Source organism: Elgaria multicarinata, chromosome 6, assembly GCF_023053635.1.
Source record: "Elgaria multicarinata webbii isolate HBS135686 ecotype San Diego chromosome 6, rElgMul1.1.pri, whole genome shotgun sequence".
Classification (NCBI taxonomy): domain Eukaryota; kingdom Metazoa; phylum Chordata; class Lepidosauria; order Squamata; family Anguidae; genus Elgaria; species Elgaria multicarinata.
The window spans coordinates 118,447,200-118,472,436 of NC_086176.1; the positions used below are offsets into that span (position 1 = coordinate 118,447,200).

At 48.8% G+C, this 25,237-nt stretch overlaps 2 protein-coding genes across 5 annotated transcripts in view; both read right to left on the reverse strand.

Annotated features, from left to right (window-relative positions):
• Positions 1-16,578, reverse strand: part of LOC134400075 (myogenesis-regulating glycosidase-like) — a 32,032-nt gene extending 15,454 nt beyond the window's left edge. The window contains exon 1 of one of the 4 annotated variants that reach the window (XM_063128318.1): positions 16,514-16,578. The gene's annotated coding sequence lies outside the window, so the exon portion shown is untranslated. Of the gene's footprint in view, positions 1-11,427; positions 11,830-12,355; positions 12,474-16,513 lie in introns of those variants that run through there. The other 3 variants (XM_063128315.1, XM_063128316.1, XM_063128319.1) reach the window with 3 other exon arrangements.
• Positions 16,579-22,492: 5,914 nt separating this feature from the next.
• The window catches only part of SPMIP6 (sperm microtubule inner protein 6), a 31,504-nt gene continuing 28,759 nt past the window's right edge, over positions 22,493-25,237 (reverse strand). The window contains exon 7 of the mRNA XM_063128333.1: positions 22,493-22,664. Coding sequence (XP_062984403.1) covers positions 22,559-22,664 — 106 coding nt within the window. The 3' untranslated portion in view covers positions 22,493-22,558. The remainder of the gene's footprint in view (positions 22,665-25,237) is intronic.

A 25,237-nucleotide genomic window follows, 5' to 3' on the forward strand; every position in this document is an offset into this window, starting at 1 on the left:
TTAGCTCCTGCACCTCCTGCATGTAAGTCTAGTTATAATTCTATGTTCATGTTTTTGTAAGCTGCCTTGTGAGGGCTGAGCACCCTGAAAGGATTATAGCCAAGGTGGTGTGTTGGTTAGAGTGTTCGACTTGGACTCAGGAGGCCTGGGTTCTAGTCCTCACTCGGCCATGAAGTTCACTGGGTGTCTTTGGGCCAGCCACTGATTCTCAGCCTAACCTACCTCACAGGGTTGTTGTGTGAGGATAAAATGAAGAGGAGGAGAAGGACTATGTGAGCCACCTTGGGCTCTTTGCAAGAGAGGAAAGGGTGGGATATAAACGTAATGATAAACAAATAAGGCAGTTTAAAAAATCTTCAAAATAAGTAAATACTTAAAAATATTTTTTTTTAGTAAATAATAAGTGGACTTCTGGCCTGATGCAGAGATACTAGAACAAGGATAACACCGAATAGCAATACAGCCCTACGGTTCTGTCGCACAATGGGGCATAATTGATTACAGGTCTGTGGGTTGCAACCAGTGATGCTGGTCAATTGCACACCTCCATGGAGCAGAGAAAAAGGACTTCGAGCATCTCCAGTTCAGCTTTCAACAGTGGGCAGCCTGGATGCTTCTCAGAATCCTATAAGCAGGGCATTGTTTATTTTTAATATTATATAACTGCCCAATAACAAAACGTTCTCTTCGGGGTGGGGGTGGTTTGCAATTAAAAAATTAAAACGGTAAAACACAACTTAATTGTTTTACATTTTGTATCTTTAAAAAAATGTGGAGCGTGTTTTATCATAATGTGGTTTTATAATTTTTATAACGTATTTTTCTGTACTTTTTATGAATTTTTGTGAACTGCCCAGATAGCCTCGGCAATCGGGTGGTATAGAAATGCAATGCAATTAAATAAATAATAACAGTCATGAAAATATAAACTAACCCAGAATAAAACCTGCACAGAATATCAGTAAAACAGATGTAAAAAGTACTAGGATAAGATTGAAAAGTCTGGGGAAATGAAATGGTCTTTACTTGGTCTCCAAAAGACCACCAAGCTCTGTGGCAGTGAAAGCTGGTGGCTCTGATGTCCGTGGGGTGGTGAATCAGCTCCAGTATCAGTCAGAACCTTAAAGGCGATATCCAAGGTGCTTCTGAAACCCAGAACTGATAAAACAAAAACCCAGAACAGATTCATCGCCCCACTGACTTTGGAGCTACCAGCCCCCACTTCCACCATGACAGTGCTAGAAAAGCCTCTCTGGCAAGGCGTTGCAAAACCTGGGTGCTACCCCTGAAAAGAACCCGCCACATCTCAAGGTCCAGGCAGGTATATCTGGGAGGAGAGGTGATCCTTCAGGTAATTAGGGTTTTAAAGGTTAGTAGCAGCACTTTGAATTCAGTCCATAAATGGACTGGAAGTCAGTACAGCTCAGATGGCAAAAGCACCAGTGGAATATGGCTGTACCAGCCTGTCCTATGAAGGACGGTTGTGAGAATAAAACAGGAGGTTTTTGGAGGTTAGATGGGCTATGGACACGATAAAGGAAATATTTCCAGATTCCACACACACACACCCCTGGGAATAAATATGGACAAGCCGGACAACCATCTGTCAGGGATGCTTTAGGGTGGATTCCTGCATTGAGCAGGGGGTTGGACTCAATGGCCTTGTAGGCCCCTTCCAACTCTGCTATTCTATGATTCTGGTGGTTCTTTGTGAGAAAGAGTTCTCCACATGTACCCAATCAGTGCAGTGGGGGCTGGTGTCACACAGAGGAGGGCCAGGATCTCTTCTCGATCCTCCCAGAGTGCAGGACACGGAATAACGGGCTCAAGTTAAAGGAAGCCAGATTCCAGCTGGACATCAGGAAAAACTTCCTGACTGTTAGAGCAGTACGACAATGGAACCAGTTACCTAGGGAGGTTGTGGGCTCTCCCACACTAGAGGCATTCAAGAGGCAGCTGGACAACCCTCTGTCAGGGATGCTTTAGGGTGGATTCCTGCATTGAGCAAGGGGTTGGACTCAATGGCCTTGTAGGCCCCTTCCAACTCTGCTATTCTATGGTGGTTCAGCCTTCTCAAACCTGGAGCCCTCCAGAAGTGTTGGATTACAACTCCCATCATGCCTGGGGATGATGGTAGTTGTAGTCCAACAACTCTCAAGGGCGCCAAGTCAGGGCAGTTAGGTGTGGTTCTACAGCGTAAAAGCTCCTTTCATTTACAGGGCAACCGTTGGTCACTTAAATCCAATTATCGAAAGAGTCATTAAAGGCTAATTTGGAGGCTAATTTGCGCTTTGCAAAGAAACCAAGCCCCACCCTGGCCATGTCTGCCTGTGTACGGGGACCGCTGCACCCGTGGACTCGTTCGTTTCAGTAGAAACAGCCGCAGGCGGTTCTCTGCCACATGTTCACAAGTGATTGTCCCCCCCCTTTTTTTAAGTGTGGAAGTCAAGGAGCTGAAAATGGAAGGCAGGCAGGCTTTGCAAGCAAACGCTGCCTTCAGACAGACCGCTTTCCCAACAGCGTCTGGCATCCGCTCGCTTTGAAGTTGCCAACGATTCTGCGGTATGGAATCTATTTTAGGCTCTAGCAAGAGGAACATATGGGGCTGGCTCTCGAAATGACGCCTTGGTCGCGATTGGCTGGCACCGCAGATGAAAGGCCTCTAAGGATATTTTCTTCGGGCTTTGCGACATGAGGGAGTCGTGGCTGGTATATATCTAGCTATTTTTAACACTCATTTTCCATCTATGGCAATTTTTTGTTCTCGCCCACCCCCTTTTTGATAACCATGATAAGTTAGCTGCTTTGTATCAGGTCAAACCTAGGGGCTGTCTATATGTGGGGAAAGCCCCAGGGTGGCTCCGTGGTATTGCTGTGGTGCTTATACGACGCAGCAGCCACTGCGGAACCATCCCGGGGCTTTCCCTCGAAGTTCCGAAGTAAAAACTTAACCTGCCTTTTTTCTCCGGAGCAAGGCAAAGACGGTGTATCCGTCGTCTATTGCCACGCCAGAGTCGCGGTGGAGGCCTGGCCAGGCGGATGGCGACCCGATTGGTCACCGTCCACCCAGGCAGGGGGTGGGCCGGAGAGCCAAGTTGGCCCCCCGGAAAGCCCCTGCGGTTCCTCCATTGTGAGAAGTAAAGTCCTCCATTCCTTTGGTGGGGAAAGCCTCACGAGGAAAGCGGGGGGGGGGGGGGGGGAAGGCAGGGAGGGATGGGCGGAGACACCCCCTCCTCTGATGGATGTAACCCCCACACTCACTCCTTGGTGTGGGGACAACCCCACAGGAGCGAAACCGCAGGGTTTGGGGAGCTCACAGGGGCAATGCGTCACCATCTAAACAGGCCCCTGGAGGTCCTGGGGATTGAAGCGGGCACCTTCTGCCTGCAAAGCATGCGTTTCCACCACTGAGCTACTGAACGTTACCTCTCCCACGAGTGTGGAGTTTGTAGTTATCTGAGCGCTCAACCGTAGACTATGAACAATGTTATCTCAAGGGGCCATGTTGCCTGACGAATGGTCTCCTTCCATATATACCTGCCTTGGACCCTAGCATCATCCCCAGAGGTTCTTCTCCAGGTGCCCCTGCTGAACAAGGTGAGGCAGGTAACCACTAAGGAGAGGTCCTTCTCAGTGGTGGCACCCTGGTTGTGGAAAACAGAGTGGTTTTTGCCCTCCCCCCAGAGAGGCTCACCTGCCTGCTCCTTACATTGTGGCCTTTTGGGCACCCGGTGAAGTCCTTTATATTGTCTAAAGGCGTTTTAGTCCTTGAGTTTTTAAAACTGTAGTTGAGCTGCTGGTGGATTTTACTCTGGTTTTCTTTGTCTGCTTATTCTGTTTTAAATGTAAGGTCCTCGCATGATGTTTCACTATGTTAGTGTACTATATGCTGCGAAGTTTGCAACACAGGATTAAAAATGTAAAAAAAACAAAAAAGAAAAGGTTGGCCGCAGGACTCGCTCTTGGTTATTTTCTACAATATTTAAACTTCTAACTTCTATCCTCCTTTTAGCGTTGTGCTGTCAGGCTTACGGCAGAAACCGAGTCTGCTTTCTGTGAAACCAGCTCGTAGTGCATCGCTCGTGCACACATTTCAGAGTCCACATGAGCATCATTGATTTCTGAACATGTGGACAGACCGACTTTCTGGTATTGTGTAAGAACCGTGACCAGCACCACCATCCGGCATCATGTGCGGGACCTAATGGAATCTGAGCTGCCAGTGACTGAACAAGAAAGAGATCTTGGGGTTGTGGTGGAAAAGCTCGATGAAAATGTCCGCCCAGTGTGCGGCCGCTGTACAGAAGGCAAACTCCATGTTAGGCATGATTAGAAAAGGCATGCGGAATAAAATGGCCAGTATCGTACTGCCTTTAAACAAATCTATGGTGCGACCACACTTAGAATACTGTGTACAGTTCTGGTCACCACAACTAAAAAAAGATATTATAGAGCTGGAAAAAGTGCAGAAAAGGGCAACTAAAATGATTTAAGGGGCTGGAACATCACCCTTATGAGGGAAGGTTACATCAACTGGAATTGCTTAGCTTGGAAAAAAGGCCTATGAAGAGAGACTGAAAGAACTGGACATGTTTAGCCTGGGGAGACATGATAGCACTCTTCAAAGACTTGAAAGGTTGTCACACAGAGGAGGGCCAGGATCTCTTCTCGATCCTCCCAGAATGCTGGACAGGGAATAATGGGCTCAAGTTAAAGGAAGCCAGATTCCAGCTGGACATCAGGAAAAACTTCCTGACTGTTAGAGCAGTACGACAATGGAATCAGTTACCTAGGGAGGTTGTGGGCTCTCCCACACTAGAGGCATTCAAGTGGCAGCTGGACAACCATCTGTCAGGGATGCTTTAGGGTGGATTCCTGCATTGAGCAGGGGGTTGGACTCGATGGCCTTGGAGGCCCCTTCCAACTCGGCTATTCTATGGTTCTATGATTCTATGAGACATGACAGCGGTGTACAAAATTATGCATGGTGTGGAGAATGTGGAGAGGGAGACTTTTTTCTCCCTCTCCCATAATAGAATCATAGAATCATAGAATAGTAGAGTTGGAAGGGGCCTACAAGGCCATCGAGTCCAACCTCCTGCTCAATGCAGGAATCCACCCTAAAGCATCCCTGACAGATGGTTGTCCAGCTGCCTCTTGAAGGCCTCTAGTGTGGAAGAGCCCACAAGAACCCCACTAGAACCCGGGGTCATCCCATGAAGCTGATTGGTGGGAGATCCAGGACAAATAAGAGGAAGTCCTTCTTCACACAGCGCATAGTTAAATTATGGAACTCTCTACCACAAGATGTAGTTATGGCCACCCATTTTGGTGGCTTTAAAAGGGGGTTGGATAAATTCGTGGAGGCAAAGGCTATCAATGGCTACTAGCCCTGATGGTTGTGTGCTATCTCCAGTATTCGAGGCAATAAGCCTGGGTGCACCAGTTGCTGGGGAACATGGGTGGGAGGGTGCTGTTGCACCATGTCCTGCCTTGTTGGTGGTGGGCCCCTGTGTGAACAGAGTGCTGGACTAGATGGACCCTTGGTCTGATCCAGTATCAGGGCAGTTCTTATGGGCGGCTGCCAGGGTTCCAAGGCCCATGGTGGATGCCTGCCCTGGGCCCCCGTAATTTCTTCTTCCAAATCAGCCTCCTTGACTAATGCATTTGTTCCGTGCAGACTGAATTAGCCCACCTTGGTGCTCTCGCTGGTCTGTTTCTCGGTTGCCCTTGTCCAATCTGTCTTCCAAATGAATGTTATCAGATCTTTGGCCGGCTATTTTTCACCTGACTGTGCTGCTTTTCTGTTTTGTTTGGAGCATTTGCTGGATGTTCCAGCACTTACAAAAAAAGAAAGAAAGAAAGAAAAGAAGACAAAGAGTCCAGAGAGCGATTTATCACAGCCTGACCTTTCTTAGGCGAAAAGAGGCAACTCCATCAGATTGCAAGCAGAGCCGCTAGTGACTACATCAGATACAACAGGATTACTATAGCTGGGAAGGGCACTTAATGTAGCAGATCCATCAGCAAAGTCACTAGCATCCGCGCACGCATAGAGATACCGTGTTTGGGGGCATCGAAGCAATTAGCATGGAAGGATTCAACCAATCTTGGATGGGGTTTTGCACTCCACCGAAGGCGCACGGTTTCAGCTTGGCGGTTCTCCTGGACCCTGCTCTATCTGTGGAAGCACACGTGGCTTTGGTGGCTAGGAATGTCAGTTACCAGCTTGGCCTGGAACAGAAGCTGCAACCCTATTAGATCCTCTGTAACTCATGCTCTAGTCCAGGGCTGGGCAGCCTGTGGCTATCCAGATGCTGTTGGACTGCAACTCCCATCAGCTCTAGCCAGCACAGCCAGTACTGAGGGATCATGGGAAGTGCAGTCCAACAACATTTGGGATGCAACAAACGCCCACCAGGTTAGACTACGGGCACAGAATCATAGAATAGCAGAGTTGGAAGGGGCCTACAAGGCCATCAAGTCCAACCCCCTGCTCAATGCAGGAATCCACCCTAAAGCATCCCTGACAGATGGTTGCCCAGCTGCCTCTTGAAGGCCTCTAGTATGGGAGAGCCCACAACCTCCCTAGGTAACCGGTTCCATTGTCATACTGCTCTAACAGTCAGGAAGTTTTTCCTGATGTCCAGCCAGAATCTGGCTTCTTGTAACTTCAGCCCGTTATTCCATGTCCTGCACTCTGGGAGGATCGAGAAGAGATCCTGGCCCTCCTCTGTGTGACAACCTTTTAAGGATTTGAAGAGTGCTCTCATGTCTCCCCTCAATCTTCTCTTCTCCAGGCTAAACATGCCCAGTTCTTTCAGTCTCTCTTCATAGGGCTTTGTTTCCAGACCCCTGATCATCCTGGCTGCCCTCCTCTGAACACACTCCAGCTTGTCCACGTCCTTCTTGAATTGTGGAGCCCAGAACTGGATGCAATACTCTAGATGAGGCCTAACCAGGGCCGAATAGAGAGGAACCAGGACCTCACGTGATTTGGAAGCTATACTTCTATTAATGCAGCCCAAGTTAGCATTTGCCTTTCTTGCAGCCATATCGCACTGTTGGCTCATAGTCAGCTTGTGATCTACAACAATTCCAAGATCCTTCTCGTTTGTAGTATTGCTGAGCCAAGTATCCCCCATCTTGTAACTGTGCATTTGGTTTCTATTTCCTAGATGTAGAACTTGGCATTTATCCCCATTAAATTTCATCCTGTTGTTTTCAGCCCAGCACTCCAGCCTATCAAGATCACTTTGAAGTTTGTTTCTGTCTTCCAGGGTATTAGCTATCCCACCCAATTTTGTGTCATCTGCAGATTTGATAAGCGTTTCTTGCATCTTGAGGCTCTCCAGATGTTGTTGGACTGCAACTCCCATGATCCCCCACCATTAAGTATTTTGGCAAGGGCTGATGGGAAATGTAGGAAAATAACATCTGGAGGCTCACAACTTGCCCAGCCCTGGACTGCTGTAATGTACTCTACGTGGGACTGGCTCTCAAGACGTTCTGGAAACTTCAGCTGGCAAAGAATGGGCCTGCCTGGAAGTTTGTCAGGGGCAGGCGATGGAAAGACGCAACACCGATTCTGGATGGGTGAGATTGCTTGCTGGTGTGTTTCTGCGTCCAATTCAAAGAGCTGGTTTGGGCTGTTACAGCCTTAAATGGCCAGGCTCCAGTCTACTTGAAGGACTGTCTATCCCATTAAGATCTCCCTCATAGGCCCACTGTTTGAGTGGCGAGCATGAGACTCAGGGCCTTTTCAGTGGTGGCCTCTAGACACTGAACCTCCCTCCCCACGGAGGTAACATGCAGCTTCAATGTTGCCAGTTTTTGTTTTTTTAAAAAAACAGGTTTTTAAAATCCATTTATTCAAGGCTCTTTCCTTGTAAGCAGTTTTGAAGTTAATGAGCTGCTTAAAGGATTGAACATTCCTATTAGTTTAAGAAGGCTATCGTTACTTTTTAACTGACTTACGTTTTATAATTGGATTTCGTGCTGCTGTTCTCTGGCTCTATTGAATTTTGCTTTTATTGTATTTTATGTTTCTACTGATGGTTGTGAGTCTCCCTGCAACGACAATGTCCTGAAACAGGGCCGGGCAACTTGTGGCGCTCCAGATGTTGTTGGACTACAACTCCTATGATCCCTTGCCATTGGCTATACTGGCCGGGGCTGATGGAAGTGGCAGTCCAGCACTTGCAGGGCCACGCACTTACAGGGCCACACACAAGTGGCCCACCCCTGTCCTAAAAGACACCCTCTAGATACTTACAAGTAAATAATGTCACAGACTCATCCCCCAAGTCAGTGGCCCACACACACGCACTAACTCCATGTGCGGGGGTCCTATTTTCTGCTCAGAACGCACTCCTGAGATTCGTCCTGCCTGTTCAGACGGCTTTTTCCAAACTGCCCTCCGCTTGGCTTCCAATTAGATCCCAAGTGAGGGAGCCAAGCAGAACTAAGATCCACCCAGGAGGCCCTTCCCTGACTCCGCAGGGAAGCTCCGAGCCCTCCCATGGCACAGGTAGGCATGGTTGGGCACCAGCTGACGGTCTACACCCCAGCAGGGGCCCACTGAAAAAAGCCCCTGAAGTCGCTTCTCCTCTTCACCACGGCAACCTGCTTGTTCCCTTACTAGAACCCAACGGGGTCATCCCATGAAACTGATTGGTGGGAGATGCAGGACAAATAAAAGGAAGGGCCTCTTCACACAGCGCAGAGTTAAATTATGGAACTCACTACCACAAGATGTAGTGATGGCCACCCATTTGGATGGCTTTAAAAGGGGGTTGGATCAATTCCTAGAGGCAAAGGCTATCAATGGCCACTAGCCTTGATCATAGAATCATAGAATAGCAGAGTTGGAAGGGGCCTATAAGGCCATCGAGTCCAACCCCCTGCTCAATGCAGGGGGTTGTGCAATACAGGGGGTTGTGCAATGATGGTTGTGTGCTATCTCCAGTATTTGAGGCAGTAAGCCTGTGTGCACCAGTTGCTGGGGTACATGGGTGGGAGGGTGCTGTTGGACCATGTCCTGCTTTGTTCGTCCCTGGACGATGGCTGGTTGGCCACTGTGTGAACAGAGTGCTGGACCAGATGGACCCTTGATTGCTTCTGACTGAAATTCACCGCCCCACTGACATCAGAGCCACCAACCTCCACTGCTCTGTGGGCATGTGACAGCAGGAAAGAATCATAGAATCATAGAATGGCAGAGTTGGAAGGGGCCTACAAGGCCATCGAGTCCAACCCCCTGCTCAATGCAGGGGGTTGTGCAATACAGGGGGTTGTGCAATGATGGTTGTGTGCTATCTCCAGTACTCAAGGCAATAAGCCTGTGTGCACCAGTTGCTGGGGTACATGGGTGGGAGGGTGCTGTTGGACCATGTCCTGCTTTGTTCGTCCCTGGACGATGGCTGGTTGGCCACTGTGTGAACAGAGTGCTGGACCAGATGGACCCTTGATTGCTTCTGACTGAAATTCACCGCCCCACTGACATCAGAGCCACCAACCTCCACTGCTCTGTGGGCATGTGACAGCAGGAAAGAATCATAGAATCATAGAATGGCAGAGCTGGAAGGGGCCTACAAGGCCATCGAGTCCAACCCCCTGCTCAATGCAGGAATCCACTCTAAAGCATCCCTGACAGATGGCTGTCCAGCTTCCTCTTGAAGGCCTCTAGTGTGGGAGAGCCCACAACCTCCCTAGGTAACCGATTCCATTGTCGTACTGCTCTAACAGTCAGGAAGTTTTTCCTGATGTCCAGCTGGAATCTGGCTTCCTTTAACTTGAGCCCGTTATTCCATGTCCTGCACTCTGGATGTCTTCCCCTCAAGGTTTACGGTCCAGGCCCAGCAACTATAGTCTGGTGGCTAGTTTCTGTGCAGTTGGCCACAGAAGTTGCCTCTGAGCACATGAAGAGTGCCCCCTTTCCACCGCTATCCCTGGCATACGCCAAAGGCAACCCAACCTCCCGCCTCACGTCACTTCCCACCTGCCTTTAAAAGCCAGCTCACGAAGCGTCTGGGTGCGACGTTGGCCGCCTCCTCGCACTTGAAACCCAGTTTAAAAATAAGCCCGGCGAACGTTCCGCTGGTGGGATGCCGAGGGCGTCTCGTTTTCCTGGCAGCTGCCACGCGGGCATATTCAGCTGTTGCGGGTTGGCAGGAGCCCAAGCTGGCTGGCAGTAGATAAGCTTCAATCAGGTGTCAGGTGGCTTTAAACAAAGCCCAGCTCAATCTGGCGGATGGCAGGAGGGCTTCCTCAGGCAGGCGCAACGCTCTCGGGGCCTGGCATTCCCAGCACCTAGGAAACCAAGGCCTGGGCCACGAGGCTAGTTGCTGCCCCCTCTGCCAGCGTTGCGTTTCCCTGGATAATTTATTGTGATGGCAAGATCTGGGTGCTTCAAACTTTTAAAGGATCTTGGCAAGAAGAACTGAGGAGGCAGGAGGCAACGAAAAAGGGAAAACCTGGAACGATTCCCAGATTCCCACTGAGCCACGGAAAGGACCAGAGCCCCATGTTAAAGCCCCAACTTTGCACGCAAAACGTCCCAGGTTCGATTCCCCCACATCTTCCGGTAGGGCTGGGAAAACTGCTGCCTAAAACCCCAGAGAGCCTCTGCTGCCAGTCAGTGTCAACCAAACTGCACAAGATGGACCCATGGTCTCACTTGGTACAAGGCAGCTTCCTAGGACCCTAGGAGCCATGGGAACAACGTTAGGACCTATGGTGACAGGCAGAAACCTAACCACAGTGCTCTAGGCTTTTTCCTCCTCAGCAGCAAGTGTCCTCTAAACCCAGCAAATCCTCATAGAATCATAGAATAGCACAGCTGGAAGGGACCTACAAGGCCATCGAGTCCAACCCCCTGCTCAATGCAGGAATCCACCCTAAAGCATCCCTGACAGATGCTTGTCCAGCTGCCTCTTGAAGGCCTCGAGTGTGGGAGAAGAGCCCACAACCTCCGTAGGTAACTGATTCCGTTGACGTGCTGCTCTAACAGTCAGGAAGTTTTTCCTGATGTCCAGCTGGAATCTGGCTTCCTTTAACTTGAGCCTGTTATTCCGTGTCCTGCACTCTGGGAGGATCGAGAAGAGATCCTGTCCCTCCTCTGTGTGACAACCTTTTAAGTATTTGAAGAGTGCTCTCATGTCTCCCCTCAATCTTCTCTTCTCCAGGCTGAACATGCCCAGTTCTTTCAGTCTCTCTTCATAGTCTCTCCTCCCGGGCTGCAATTAGACTTTTAAAAAGTCTCCATCAGTAACATTGGACAAAAGGCACAGAATTACACTGGGGGTGTTTGTGCACCCAACACCCAGCGTGGTGCGTTCTCTCCATGCGGCCTCTATGGTGAACATGCTTGCTGTGCAAATGCCAACAGAGGACAAAGAGGATCAGGAAGGGAAAAAATAAACACACCTGCACTGTGAGTGGCAGTTCCAGGAAGGAGGAAGCACTCCTAGAAGCAAGGTGACCAAGTCAGCAATTCAAGGTGACCCTTTCTCCCATCACCAAAGAGGCGAGCTGTCTTCAATATCGGTGCCTGGGAACCCTTCGAGGCTTCAGCTTTAAAGCTGTCGGAGACCTGGACAACCTGTGACTCAACAATCGTGGCTGTCCGGGTGCTCAACAGTTTCTCCCATGTTGCAGTTCGAGGCAGAGAGCAAATATGAGAGACGTACAAAAGCTTTTTGTGGGCTGCCACTCCTCGGTGGAGGGCAGCGATTGACTTAGCAGGTTACACAAGCGGAGGGGGTGAAGGCTGTTCTAAGCATAGGCCTAGCACATCTAGGTCATCCTGCCCTGAGCTAGTTTCCCAACACCACCTGCTCCCACCCAAACAAAAACTATCTATCATCTTACTATACAATAAATATACAGTTAAATGAGATGTGCCCTGCGCACCTTAAAAATACCTCTTAGTCTCTATGATAACAACCTCTTGGCTCTATCAAAGGAAGGGGAAAAGCAGCAAAGACTTGTGGGCCTCCTATCAAGGCGCAGAGTTTTTTTTAAACAAGATGCTAGTCCTCTTGATCACCATCATACTGCTTGGAAATGCAAGGTCAATGCCTAGGGGTGGCTGGCCAAGGCATGGAGTGGTCGGCTCCGCTAACCTTCTGCAACAGCTATCTATTTAATTTAATTTATTAAAACATTTATATCCCGCCCTACATTACAAAGACTTCAAGGCGGCATAATTCTCCGCTTGCAGGGAACCTGTGTCTCCCTGTTCCAAGTCTAATTCCCACCGGCAATCTAACTTAATAAGGTACTGCTGAAGCCGGGACAGTGGCCAAAAGCCCACGCCCCCCCCCCCCCATAATTCAGAAAGGCACAGCCAAACCTGTCTCTCATTTGGATCCCATGCAGTAATTGCAGTCTGTACATAAACCTTCGCACACCTTGTTTCCTGCAGCTTCCAGCACTAGAGGCAGATGGGGAAATTAGAGGGTTCCTCAACAACGCAGCCCACCTATTAAAAACATTACAGTCATTTAACACTCTGGACACTTCATTAGAACGAGACAAGAGTCTGAGGAGAACCGCTCGTCCTAAGATCTTGCTTAAAACGCACGTGTGTGGTTGAAACATGGCACTCCCAGTCGCCATTTCCCAACTGATCAGGCCCAGAGTGCGTTCAGAGACTGTAATCCCTGAGTAGTATTGAACTCCTTTGGGGAAGAGTGCAAAATGGGACCGTCAGACAATCCGATGCACATTTACTTGGAAGTCCCACTGCGTGCCATGGAGCTTACTCGTAGGCGTGCACATAATCGCTGCATAGGGCTACGAAACTCTTTTATAAGGATCGCAGAAGTGGTAAACACTGGAGCCTTTAAATGAAGCTCCGCATGGCGAGAAGGCTCCGGGTGACAGTAGCAGCCAGCAGGTCTGACAGCAGCCCGAGGTGCTTGCAACCACCCTCTCCCAGTGCTGCCTTTGCTCACCCACAAACGCAGGCATTCGGCAGCAGGGCCCGGCTTTTTCTTGCAGCAAGAAGAAATAACGCTGACATCCACGCTCCTCTCTCCTGCAAGAATACGCAGGTGCTGGTGGAGCATGGGGGTGACGGGGAAACAGCATCAAGAAAGGGCTCCTTGCAGAAGGAGGACATGGAGAGAAATTTTCTCCTTCTCTCCCATAATACTAGAACCCAACGGGGTCATATCCCATGAAGCTGACTGGTGGGAGATTCAGGGCAGATAAAAGGAAGGACTTCTTCACACAGTGCCTAGTTAAACTATGGAACTCACTACCACAAGATGTAGTGATGGCCACCACTTTGGTTGGCTTTAAAAGGGGGTTGGATAAATTCCTGGAGGAAAAGGCTATCCATGGCTACTGCCCTGACGGCTATGCCAGTATCACAGGCAGGATGCCTATGTACATTAGCTGCTGGGGAACATGGACAGGAAGGTTGCCATTGCCCTCAAGTCCTGCTTGTGGGCTTCCCGTGGGCAGCTGCTTGGCCACTGTGTCAACAGAATGCTGGATAGGATGAACCCTTGGTCTGAGCAGCAGGGCTCTTCTTATGTGCTTATGAGCCTCAATGGGTGTTGGCTGTAGCAGCTATGGGAACCACTACCGGCTACGTCACCTTGAGGCTTCTCACTCTGTGGAGGCTCTGTGGAGGGCTCCTGTGTGAACCAACCAGGGCACAGACTGGGAAGACAGCTCAGCTTTACCAAGTGAGCCCTCTTCATTTTGCTTCAGCGGCTGTTTATTTCCAGTCCACCTGGCAATATTTTTAAAATAATCAGGGGGCTAATTTATTTGCTTTAATTATACTATCAATATGCATTTACCCACAGTCCATGCCTTTCTTTTTTGGTGGTAGTTTCCCCAGGCAATCCTGTGTCTGAGAGCTTTTCTATATGGAGCAGTTAATAGTCTCTTTATCCACTGTATCTATTTTCGGTTTCGTTGCAGAATTGAGATCCGAGCTCTACACATAGAGCTTTTCCTTTCCTGCTTTTCCACTACATATCCTCCAGGTGGCACTGTGGTATAGTGGAATAGCACAAACATAAAAGAGAAAATGTGTTTTCTTTCACTTTCACAATTAAATGCTGCATTTTCTCCTTATCTAAAAAAAACAAAAAACCTCATGGAAAATGCTGTTTAGACACAGAAGTAAAACAGAATGGTTATGATGTTCTAAAGAACCCATAAACAACCATGAGTAGGGAATGAAAAGCACACAATAAATGTATAGAAAAGCCCTGAAGTTCGGCTTCCAACTGGCTTTGCAACTGAAAAGAGATTCACTCCAGCAAATCAAATGCTGGCACTATTGGCAGTTTTACCTCCCCCAACCCCTGCTCTACACGATCCTTTCATTGTCTCCTAAGTCATGGGTGCAAAACTATATGCCCAAGGGCCAAATCCTGCCCTCCTGAGGTCCCATTCTGGCCCTCCAGCATTCCCCGGGTAGCCACGTCCACTTTCCCTAGCCCCCCCCCCCAATTTCGTGGTTTCCTGGCTTTTGCATCGTTTTACTCTAAATACTGGAAATGCTTCTCCTACAGCTGTGCCTGACAGTCAGAACTTCAAGCAAAAATAGGCTGACATCTGGGGCCTTTTGGCCCTGCCCATTTTGCCCTGGCCCCGCCCACTTCTGCAATGTCGCCCTCGAAAGCTTCTCCGAACTGGGATTTGGGCCCTTGGCCTCAAAGAGGCTCTGAGCCCCCTGCCCTAGGTAGTCCAGAAGGGAGACAGGCATGTGAGCGACACGGTGACACTTCTTCTCCAAAACAAATTCCCTGATCTAGCGGAAACTTTGCAGCCAGGATGCTTAGAGAGCGGGGACCTTCCACTCCCCAGGAACAGCAGCACACACACATGGAACGCAAAAGGCCCAGTTCAACTGGGTACAGTTGCAGCTGATGGGAAACACTTTCTCCCCTGGAGACCAATTCAGAGGGAACAAGCGAGGTACACAACTTCTTCCTATGCACACCTCTCCAACCCCCACAAGGAACATCGTGCCCTGCAACAATTGCCAAAAATGACTTCCTGTGAGTCAAAACAGAACGTGATCGTTCTTCTGGATTCATGAATCTGGACCAAAAGCATGCAAACTCCTGCCTAATACAACCTTCTTCAACCTGGTGCCCTCCTGCTGTTTTGGACTTAAGAATGTAAGAAGTGCCCTGCTGGATCAGACCAAGGGTCCATCCAGTCCAGCCCTCTGCTCACACAGGGGCCATCCAGCTTCAGGGGAACAACAAGGCAGGGCACCCATGCAACAGCACCCTCCCACCCATGTTCCCCAGCAACTGGTGCACACAGGCTTACTACATTGGATACTGGAGGGAGCACATAAACATCAAGGCTAGTAGCCCTGGATAGCCTTTACCTCCAGGAATGTATCCAACCCCCTTTTAAAGCCATCCAGATTGGTGGCCATCACTACATCTTGTGGCAGTGAGTTCCATCATTTAACTCTGCGCTGTGTGAAGGAGCCCTTCCTTTTACTTGTCCTGGATCTCCCACCAATCAGCTTCATGGGATGACGCCATCGGGTTCTAGTATTATGGGCGAGGCCTCTCCACTTTCTCCGCACCAGGCATAATTTTGCACCCTTCTATCGGGTCTCCATTCACCCACCTTCTTCCAAGCTGAACAATCCGAGTTGTTGTAACCTTCCTCCAACTCCCATCAGCTCCAGCCAACAGTGAGGGGCACTGGGAGTCGCTGTCCAAAACAGCCGGAGGGCTCCAGGTTGGGGAAGGCGGCAGTGCTAGTGTTGCAACCACCCCCCCCCCAAAGACTGAACTTCAGGGACGCAGTTCGGTTTTGCAGAGGATGCGGTGGCAAAAACACCAGGGAGGGGGGCAAGAAAACGGCCCTTAATGGCCCAGAAAGAGCGGCGGGCCATTATCTATTAACCAGAGAATCAACAGCTTCTTCTCAAGTAAACAGCGAGGAGGGGAGGGAGGAGAAGCCCGAAGGGAGGCAGCCTTGGCGACAGAAGGCAGCTGACTTGGCAGGATCTGGGTCTAACGTGACCCCCCCACCCCACCCCCTTCCTTGGCCAGCTCTGCCCAAGGGGGGAAGGCAGCGGCTCTCTGGGACTTGGTCCTGGGATGCGCGTCAGGGTCCTCGGACACAGCAACAGCAGCAGCAACAGCAGGAGAAATTATGAGTAGGGTTACTCATCCATCCTCATCCTCATCCTCGCTGTTATTTTAAGGAAGGAGCAGGTCAGGCAATTTGCACGGCAAAGCCCCGAAGTGCACGCAGGCACAAGCCCCCACCCTCCCTCCCACCCTCCTCGGGCGCTGCCATGGGTGCCAGGTGCCGCCCCTCCCTCCAGCCCCGGGGCGCGCGCGCCTCCTGAACTCTTGCAACAGGCCAGAAGTTTAAAAATGGACCCGGAGCTGCCCACGATCGGCGCTGTCAAGCTGCGCGCTGAGAGCCGGAGCCCGGGCGGAGCCCACCCCCACCCCCACCCCCCAAGATCAGCCCCCTCCCTCCCTCCTCGGAGCGCCCCTCTCACCCTTCCTCCTCCTCCTCCTCCTCCTGCTCTGGCCAGAGGCAGGTGCGGCGCGGCGCGGCGCGGCTGTCCCCAGCAGCCCGCTCGGGCCAAGGGAAGGCAGGGCAGGGCAGCGCCGGCCCAGCGCCCCGATCCGCCTCCGCCGCGCTCCGCCCCGAGGTGCCTCCAATCGCCAAGCTGCGCGCGCCTGCCCGACTCCGGCCGTCCGGCTGCCTCGCGCAGGAAGCGCAGCCGCGGCTCTTCAGGTGTGAGGAGGAGGAGGAGGAGGAGGAGGAGTGGAAAAGGTGGGAGGGAAGAGGGGGGAAAGGGACTCTGGGAGATGTAGTTTGCAAAGCCCAGCGGCAGCCCGAGGCGGCTCCAAATCTCTCCAACCACCGATGAGGAGGGAAGGAGCGAGGGCCGGCGCCTCCGGGCGTCCTGGGAGTCCGGATCGCTCCTCCGGCGGCGGCCTGCTGCGAGGAGGGCCTGCGGCCTCTCCAACACTAGCGAGATGGGGCGTCCACAGTCAGAGGCACTCTACCAGGGGGCTCCAGAAGCTGGGCGCTGGGCTTGTGCGCGCGCGTCTCTGTCCGTCAGACTGGGGCCACAGCTACACCGAAGGTTTATCCTGGGATCATCCCGGGTTCGCCCCTGCCTGAGCACTGGATCCCCTGTGTGTCACCTAGGTGAACAGGTGTGACCCCTGGACGATCCAGGGATAAACCTTAGGTCTAGCTATGGCCTGGGACTTCTGAGCAGCCCTTCAGGGCGCGTGGCCCTCACGAGGCAGTTCACAAAAAAGGAGAGATAGAAGACCTAAAGGCACCAGAAACCCCACAGCAAAAACTAGGCACAGGACGCTTTCAAAACCACCGATTCAGGCGGAAGCAACAAAATTATTAAACCAAACATGGACTGGAACAAAAAGACCTCCCAGGTTTTCTTCAGAGCCAGGAGTGAGGCTCCCTTAAACTTTGCCAGTCAACTACTCCTTGCTATGCCACCGGTCTCAATCCTGCCTCCACATCTGTTAGCCAATGCGCCTAGTCCCTGGTGAGCAGTTGCTCCTCACATGCACCTTCTAACCCACCTGTCCTGTCCAGGCTGTAAATTTGGTCCTGTTGAACTTCAGAACCTGCACCAAACAGGTTCTAAACAACCCCGATGGGTAACCAGGCTAAGTCCAAATAGACAAACATCATTAGCCTGGAGAAGAGAAGATTGAGTACTTTTCAAGGTTGAAAAGTTAAAAGGTTGTGACACAGAGGAGGGCCAGGATCTCTCCTCAATCCTCCCAGAGTGCAGGACATGAAATGGGATCAAGTTAAAGGAAGCCAGATTCCAGCTGGACATCAGGAAAATCTTCTTGACTGTTAGAGCAGTATGACAATGGAATCAGTTACCTAGGGAGGTTGTGGGCTCTCCCACACTAGAGGCATTCAAGAGGCAGCTGGACAACCATCTGTCAGGGATGCTTTAGGGTGGATTCCTGCATTGAGCAGGGGGTTGGACTCGATGGCCTTGTAGGCCCCTTCCAACTCTGCTATTCTATGATTCTATGATCACTACAGAGAAAATTGTAAACTGGAATCTATTTATTTTAGAAAATTACAAGATTAAAAGAAAGCAGTGGCATGGTAGTTATATGACTGTTAGAAACTTTATTTGGAACGAGAATGCAACAGAAATATGAGATTAATTAAAAGATCTGCAATTGCCAAATCAAGTACTACAAATTTAGCTAGCGAGATAAGGGCTTGAGCTTCTAGCATTGTGATGACTCCTCCTTCCTGTCTTCTGCTTAGTGTTCACTACTTGCAGTTTAAAGCTAAACTAAAGCAAATCTAAATTAAAACATAATTGTTAACTCTCCCTTTTACTTCCTCCTGCCTGTTGCTTGACTATAAAACTAAACTAAATAATTAAGATCCTCTAAGCATGTGATGAGTAAAGGTAAAGCTAGAGTGAAAGGAAAAACCCAGCTGCGCCCCTTCCTAGAGTTGGAAGACCTAAAGACGGTCGTGCACACGCCGGTAACTTCGAGGCTTGACTTCTGCAATGCGCTCTACATAGGGCTACCTTTGTGCCTAGTCCAGAAACTTTAACTAGTGCAAAATATGGCAGCCAGGTTGGTCACCGGTACACCTAGGGGTGACCGTATTACACCAGCTTTAAAATCACTTCACTGGCTGCCAATTATTTATTTATTTATTTATTTATTACATTTCTATACCGCCCAATAGTCGGAGCTCTCTGGGCGGTTCACAAAAATTAAAATTATACTTTCCTGGTGAAGTATAAAAAGTTGGCTATTACCTTTAAAGCCCTACGTGTTTTGGGTCCAGGTTACCTGCGGGATCTCCTTCTCCCGTACAATCCGCCTCGCGCACTCAGGTCCTCTGGGAAGGGTTTACTCCAGTCACTGAAAACTAGGCTGGCAACCATTACCCAGAAGACCTTTTCCTCTGCTGCTCCCAGACTGTGGAATGGCCTGCTGGGAGAGATCCACCAACTCAATAGTCTTTCTGAATATTAAAAAAGCTATAAAGACTGATCTCATCCGGCAGGCCTACCCAGTCGAATTTCAAAGTATCTGGCTGTTATTTTAATTATATATTAGTTTTATATGTTTTTAATCAGTTTTATATATTTTTATAGTATTTTAATATTTGATGTTGTTCCCTGCCTCGATCCAGAGAGAGAGGCCGGTAAGAAATAAATAAATTTTTATTTTTATTATTATTATTATTATTATTATTATTATTATTATTATTATTAAAACCCAAGACCTGGAAATAATTCTAAGTTCCATCTTCAGAAATAGCTCCAAGTCTCTGGCTCAGAAATAATTCTAAGACCCAACCTCAGGAAATATTCAAAGAACTAACTTCAGATAATACTATAAGTCTTAACTTCACAAATAATTCTAAGTTCCAAAGTCTAAGAGTCTAGAGAGATCCATAGTTACCCTAATTCTTGGGTCTGGTCGTCCTGAGAAGATCAGAGGTGAAGTAGTGGAAGAGTGAAGTGAGTTGCAGCCCTCGCTACCTGTGCTTTTATACATTTCTTCAGGGTGGGGGCAATGAGTGATGAGACCACCATCTTCCAATCAGAATGGGGTGCATGAGTGTTTAGGCCACCCATTCACCAATCAGTGTCTCTCTGTCCTCAACAATCTCATGTTTTATGCCTACTTATGGGTTCATTTGACGTTTACTAAAACATGGCTAACAGTTTGCCACCTGTACATGTTATCTTGATTGACATATTTCTCCCTAGTATATCATTTTTGAACTCACATCCATCGCCATATCTACCTGAACAACTTCTCCCCATTGTCGCTCATCCGCTTCCTGACTGTAGGAGCAGTATGACAATGGAACGAATGACCTAGGGAGGTTTTGGGCTCTCCCACCCTAGAGGCCTTCAAGAGGCAGCTGGACAAGCATCTGTCAGGGATGCTTTAGGGTGGATGCCTGCATTGAGCAGAGGGTTGGACTCGATGGCCTTATAGGCCCCTTCCAACTCTGTTATTCTATGATTCTCTGCTCAGTGCTATGGCTTCCCCAACACAACTAGTGTGGAGTCAGGACATTTTCTTATCTGGATGTGTACACCACGAGATGGAAAACAGCAATTTCCCTCCTCCTAGTGAGCGTCATAGAGCTCCATCTGACGAGTGTTTTAATCCTCGTTCCTGGGCACTCACAGATTTTCACAGGTCCCTCCCATGACGTCGTCCGCCTCCCACGTGCCTCCCACCCCTTCTAGCCTTCTTCACGCCACAAAAAAAAAACCCAGTAAGTCCGACTTATTTTTAAAGACGGAAGTTGCAGCTATCTCCTGCTGTGTGCAAGAGAAATAGCAGGATCAAAACAGCCCATTAAATGGGCCATGTGCACGTTGTTTACTTCCTCTTTCAAAAGAAGAAGTAACAAGGGACAAATGTGCAGGTGGAGAAGCAACGGTAAGCAAGCATGATTTCCCCATGTGTGATGACGAGTCTTCGTTAGTGAGAGAACATCAATTACCACTTCAAGGCCTTCAAGGTCAGTAGTTGGGAATTTAAGTATGGGGTCTTCTTAAATATGAGACTGGGGTCTTCTTGTAAGGACATAAGAGGAGTCATTCTGGATCAGACCAAGGGTCCCTCTAATCCAGCAGTCGGTTCAGACATTGGCCAACGACATTGGCCAACTTGTTGTCGATCAGGAACCTTCAAGCAGGACACAGCACCCTCCCACCCATGTTCCCCAGCAAATGGTGCACACAGGATTACTGCCTCAAATACTGGAGGTAGCTCACAACCATCAGGGCTAGTAGCCATGGATAGCCTTCTCCTTCAGGAATTTATCCAACCCCCTTTTTAAAGCCATCCAAATGGGTGGCCATCACTACATCTTGTGTTAGTGAGTTCCATAATTTAACTCTGCGCTGTGTGAAGAAGTCCTTCCTCTTATTTGTCCTGGATCTCCCACCAATCAGCTTTATGGGATGACCCCATTGGGTTCTAGCATTTTGAGAGAGGGAGAAAAATCTCTCCCTAGCCACATTCTCCACACCATGCATAATTTTGTACACCTCTAACATGTCTCCCCTCAGCCTCCTTTTTTCCAAGCTAAACAATCCCAGTTGATGTAACCTTCCCTCACCATATACCAAAACGTAGCAAGCTGTATTCAAACATGGCCCCAATTCACCCAAAGGCATGTGTGGAATAAACTGGACTCTTGCTCTACAGCAGTGGCTGCACTGGCGCCACACGAGTAAAGCCGTTCGTAAACCTTTACTCCAAATCTCTTTTATTAGACTGAAGACTTGCAGAGCAAAGGTCCATCTTTCTGGAGTTTAACTATTTACTTCAAGTAACTAAAACAAGGAGTTTGGTTCGTTCTTCCACTTCTCCCTTGTATTTATTGATTTGAAAGATTTACATCCTGCCTTTCAGCTATAAGAGCCCCCACCCCCCACCCTGGAGATTAAAAACAAATACACGGTATATATAATAAAACCACAATAACATTACACACAAAGAAAAAGAAAAAGAACTGAGAATTCTGGGCCAGAGACAGGTTTGAGGGGGCCGCGGGCCAAGTTGTCTGAGGTGGGTGTCTTTTGTGGGCCCATTTTGAAGGACTGACCGCACCGTATTGGGGCAGCAGTGCTCTGAGCCACTGTAGTTTCCCACGAGTGAAAATGGCAGCTAGCCACAGCTGCTCGTTGCTGCTAGAAGCGTTGGACCAGAGGAAAAATATTAAAGCGAGGGCCCTTGAGCTTTTCCAGGGTGGCAGGTGCCAACAGTGGACCTGGGAGAGTTAAAAGTAAGAATAATACTTAAAAAACAACAACCCACCATTTGTAGGTGCAGAAGCCAAGGTCAAAACAATCGAAAAACCTGGTGAAATAAGAATGTTTGACTGGAGACAATGGGAGTTGGAGTCTAAAAAACTGGGGGACATCAGGTTGGGTTATTCTGTCTAGAACAGCCTTCCTCAACCTGGAGCGCTCCAGATGTGTTGGACTGCACCTCCCAGAATGCCCAAGCCAGCTGGCTGGGGCATTCTGGGAGTTGCAGTCCAACACATCTGGAGTGCCCCAGGTTGAGGAAGGCTGGTCTAGAAGTATCAATTCAGGGCATCAGGTTCACAGGCCTGTTTTCCTTTTCATGGAACACTTTTTTTTTACTTCCCCTTATTGTATAATGATGAAATGTGTATGTTAAGAAAACATATCTGGCCATTAAAATAAAGTACCAAGGCTCATTTAAATACATCCTCTCTTTATAACGCCACCTTGCCACACTCCTAAACGTTTTGCCCACGGTCACGTTGAACGTTGCTCCAATTTTCACCTAAGATTTGATGTCAGGACTTTAAAGCCCGGATTTTGAGCCTGGATGAAATTTCCGATTGTGAAGGGTACCGTTTGCTCTGGGCGAAGGAGCTAATGTTCCCTTGGCTGGCGGGAGGTTTTGAGAAAGAGAGGAGGCCACCATCAGCCCAAGGAAAGAACAGAGGCGCTATTAGTCACCAGTGGCAATTTTAATGGCGACCCTGTCTCGACTTTCTTCTACCAACACGGTGGAGCGGGGTAAGACTCCGAAACAAACTCAGGATGAATTACATAGCTGTCCCTCTGTAGCCCTCCGGTTGTCTTAAAATGGCTTGTGTCCCACCTGCCAGGGAGAGAGAAAGAGTTAACACGGAGCAGAACGGGATGTTTCTTCTCGGGCTGCAATCATACCATACAGCCCTGGAGCAGGAGGGTCTCGGCCATGCTCTGATAACCTCTCGTTTGGATTACTGCAATGCGTTATACGGGGCTGCCTTTGAAAACGGTCCAGAAACTTCAACTGGTACAAAACAGGGCAGCACGTTTATTAACAGGGACTGGCCGGCGAGATCACATCACGCCAGTCCTTTTACAACTTCACTGGCTGCCAGTCCAGGCCTGGGCCCGATTCAAAGTGCTGGAATTAACATTTAAAGCCCTAAAGGGTTTGGGGCCAGGCTATCTGAAGGAATGCCTCCTCCCGTATGTACCTGCCTGGACACTAAGGTCATCCTCAGGGTTCCTTCTCCGCGAGCCCTGCCAAAGGAAGTGAGGCAGGTGGCTACCAGAAGGAGGGCCTTCTCTGCTGTGGCACCCCGGCTGTGGAATGAGCTCCCTAAGGAGGTTCTCTTGGCACCTACATTATATTCTTTTAGACGCCAGGTGAAGACCTTTTTATTCTCTCAGCATTTTAAAAGTCTATAAATTCAATTTTTAACTTTGCTGTTTTAAATCTGTATTTTAAATTTGTATTTCTGCAGGCTGCTGATTTCATCCTGGTTGTGCTTTTATATTGTATTGTACGTCATGTTTTTAGACTGTTAGGTTTATACTTTGAAGGGCTTTACTTTTTGTGAACCGCCCAGGGAGCTTCGGCTATTGGGCAGTATAAAAATGCAATAAATAAATAAATAAATAAATAAACCTGTCGCAGCTGAAAGCCACCTGTACTTAAACCCCAGCAATTTGCTTTGGCTGCCCACTTCCCCGTTGAGGTACACCTGCCAGAACCTCTATTTCTGGTCCTCCGGGACCATAGAAGCGGAAGCGAGAAGGGCCACTTTATTCGCTTTGGTTTGTGGAATGGATTCCTGAGGCGAGGCATCCCAGTGTTGGTTTGCACAGTGGAAGACCAAACAGGACTCACCCTGAATGGTCATTCACCCAGAGCAGAGGTCGGTGCCTTTAGCTAACGTCTCAGCCAGGTCCAACGTCCACCAAGGCTAGCATCTCCCACAATCCCCAGTCTAGAATGAACCCTATGAACAGCTTTGCGGAGATTCGATGGTCAGGTAAAAGGACAAAGGTTAATTTGGGGAATGGACAACGTTTACAACAGGAAGGAATGTTTAGTCCACTGAGCTGTGATTTCAAACAGACATTTTTTGGGGTGTATGTGTGTGTGTCCATGAGGCCCGCCTGGTGCCAACGTTGTTATCTTTTCGGCACCAGGTCTAGGCTTTTCTTTTCTCCCAGGCATTTAACAGCATATGTTGAGTTTTGACTGACTCAGAACTATCTTTGGCCTGGCTGAGAGTTTAAAAATTGTTTTAAATGTTAGCTGGTTTTATGTTTTTATGTTTTTAAATTTTTATATTGATTTTTAATGTCCAGTCTTTTAATCTTTGTAAACCTCCCAGAGAGCTTCAGCTATGGGGCAGTATATAAATATAATAAATAATACTAATACTACTCACACTAATTGCTGAATTTTAAACCTAAGAATTGTAAGGTGTTGTGATTGTTATTTTAATATCGTATTGGTTTTATATGCTCTTCTAACTAGTTTTATGTATTATATTGTATTTAATGTTGTTCCACACCTCGATCCAGAGGGAGAGGTGGATAAGAAATATATTTATTATTATTAATAACCACCATGGGAAAGCTTTGGCTTCGGCCCTGCAAGGTACAGATGCAGGCTATGAAGTTTTATTAGCAATATTTATCCTAGTAAAAGCCCTGGCATCTGGCTTCTCTAGTGAGTGCTGGAACATCACAGCAACTAAGGCCCCAGGAAAGTCCCAGGCATGTAGTTGTGGATTCGTCTGCTACTTTCTCTTCCCCACCCACCCAAGTGAGGACCTTGCTCCCAAAAGGTTCCACCCCTATTTTTAGCCTTTGGGAGTTGTACATAGATGCAGATTCTCAGCATATGCACATACTTGCCAAATGGTTCAAATTGAACAGGACAGCCCTTGAAATAGGGGATGTCTTTGAATAGAGGCGGGATGGACAACTTGTGGCCCTCCAGATATTTTCATCTATAGCTTCCATTAGCGCTAGCCAGCATAGTCAATGGTAGGGGATGATGGGAGTTCTAGGCCAAAACGTCTGGAGGGACATAAGTTGCCCACCCTTGAAACAGAGGAAGGTCTTCTGGCAGCCCTTGATGGTGAGCTCAGTCCTCTGTAAAAGAGGCCACCTGGGGGTAGAAGCCAACGTAAGCCCTACTTAGAGTAGACCCATTGAAATAAATGGGACTTACGTGGTTAGTCATGACTAACTTAAATACCATTCATTTCAATGGGTCTACTCGAAGTACTCCTGGCCACCCTACAACATTTAGTTCATGTGGGCTGCTACCTAGTAGGTAGGGTGACCATATTTGGGAAACCAAAAAAGAGGACACCTAGTGTGTGTGGGGGGAAGCAGCCTTCTGAGTCCTGCAGAAAGTACGTTATTCCCCCTCCACCT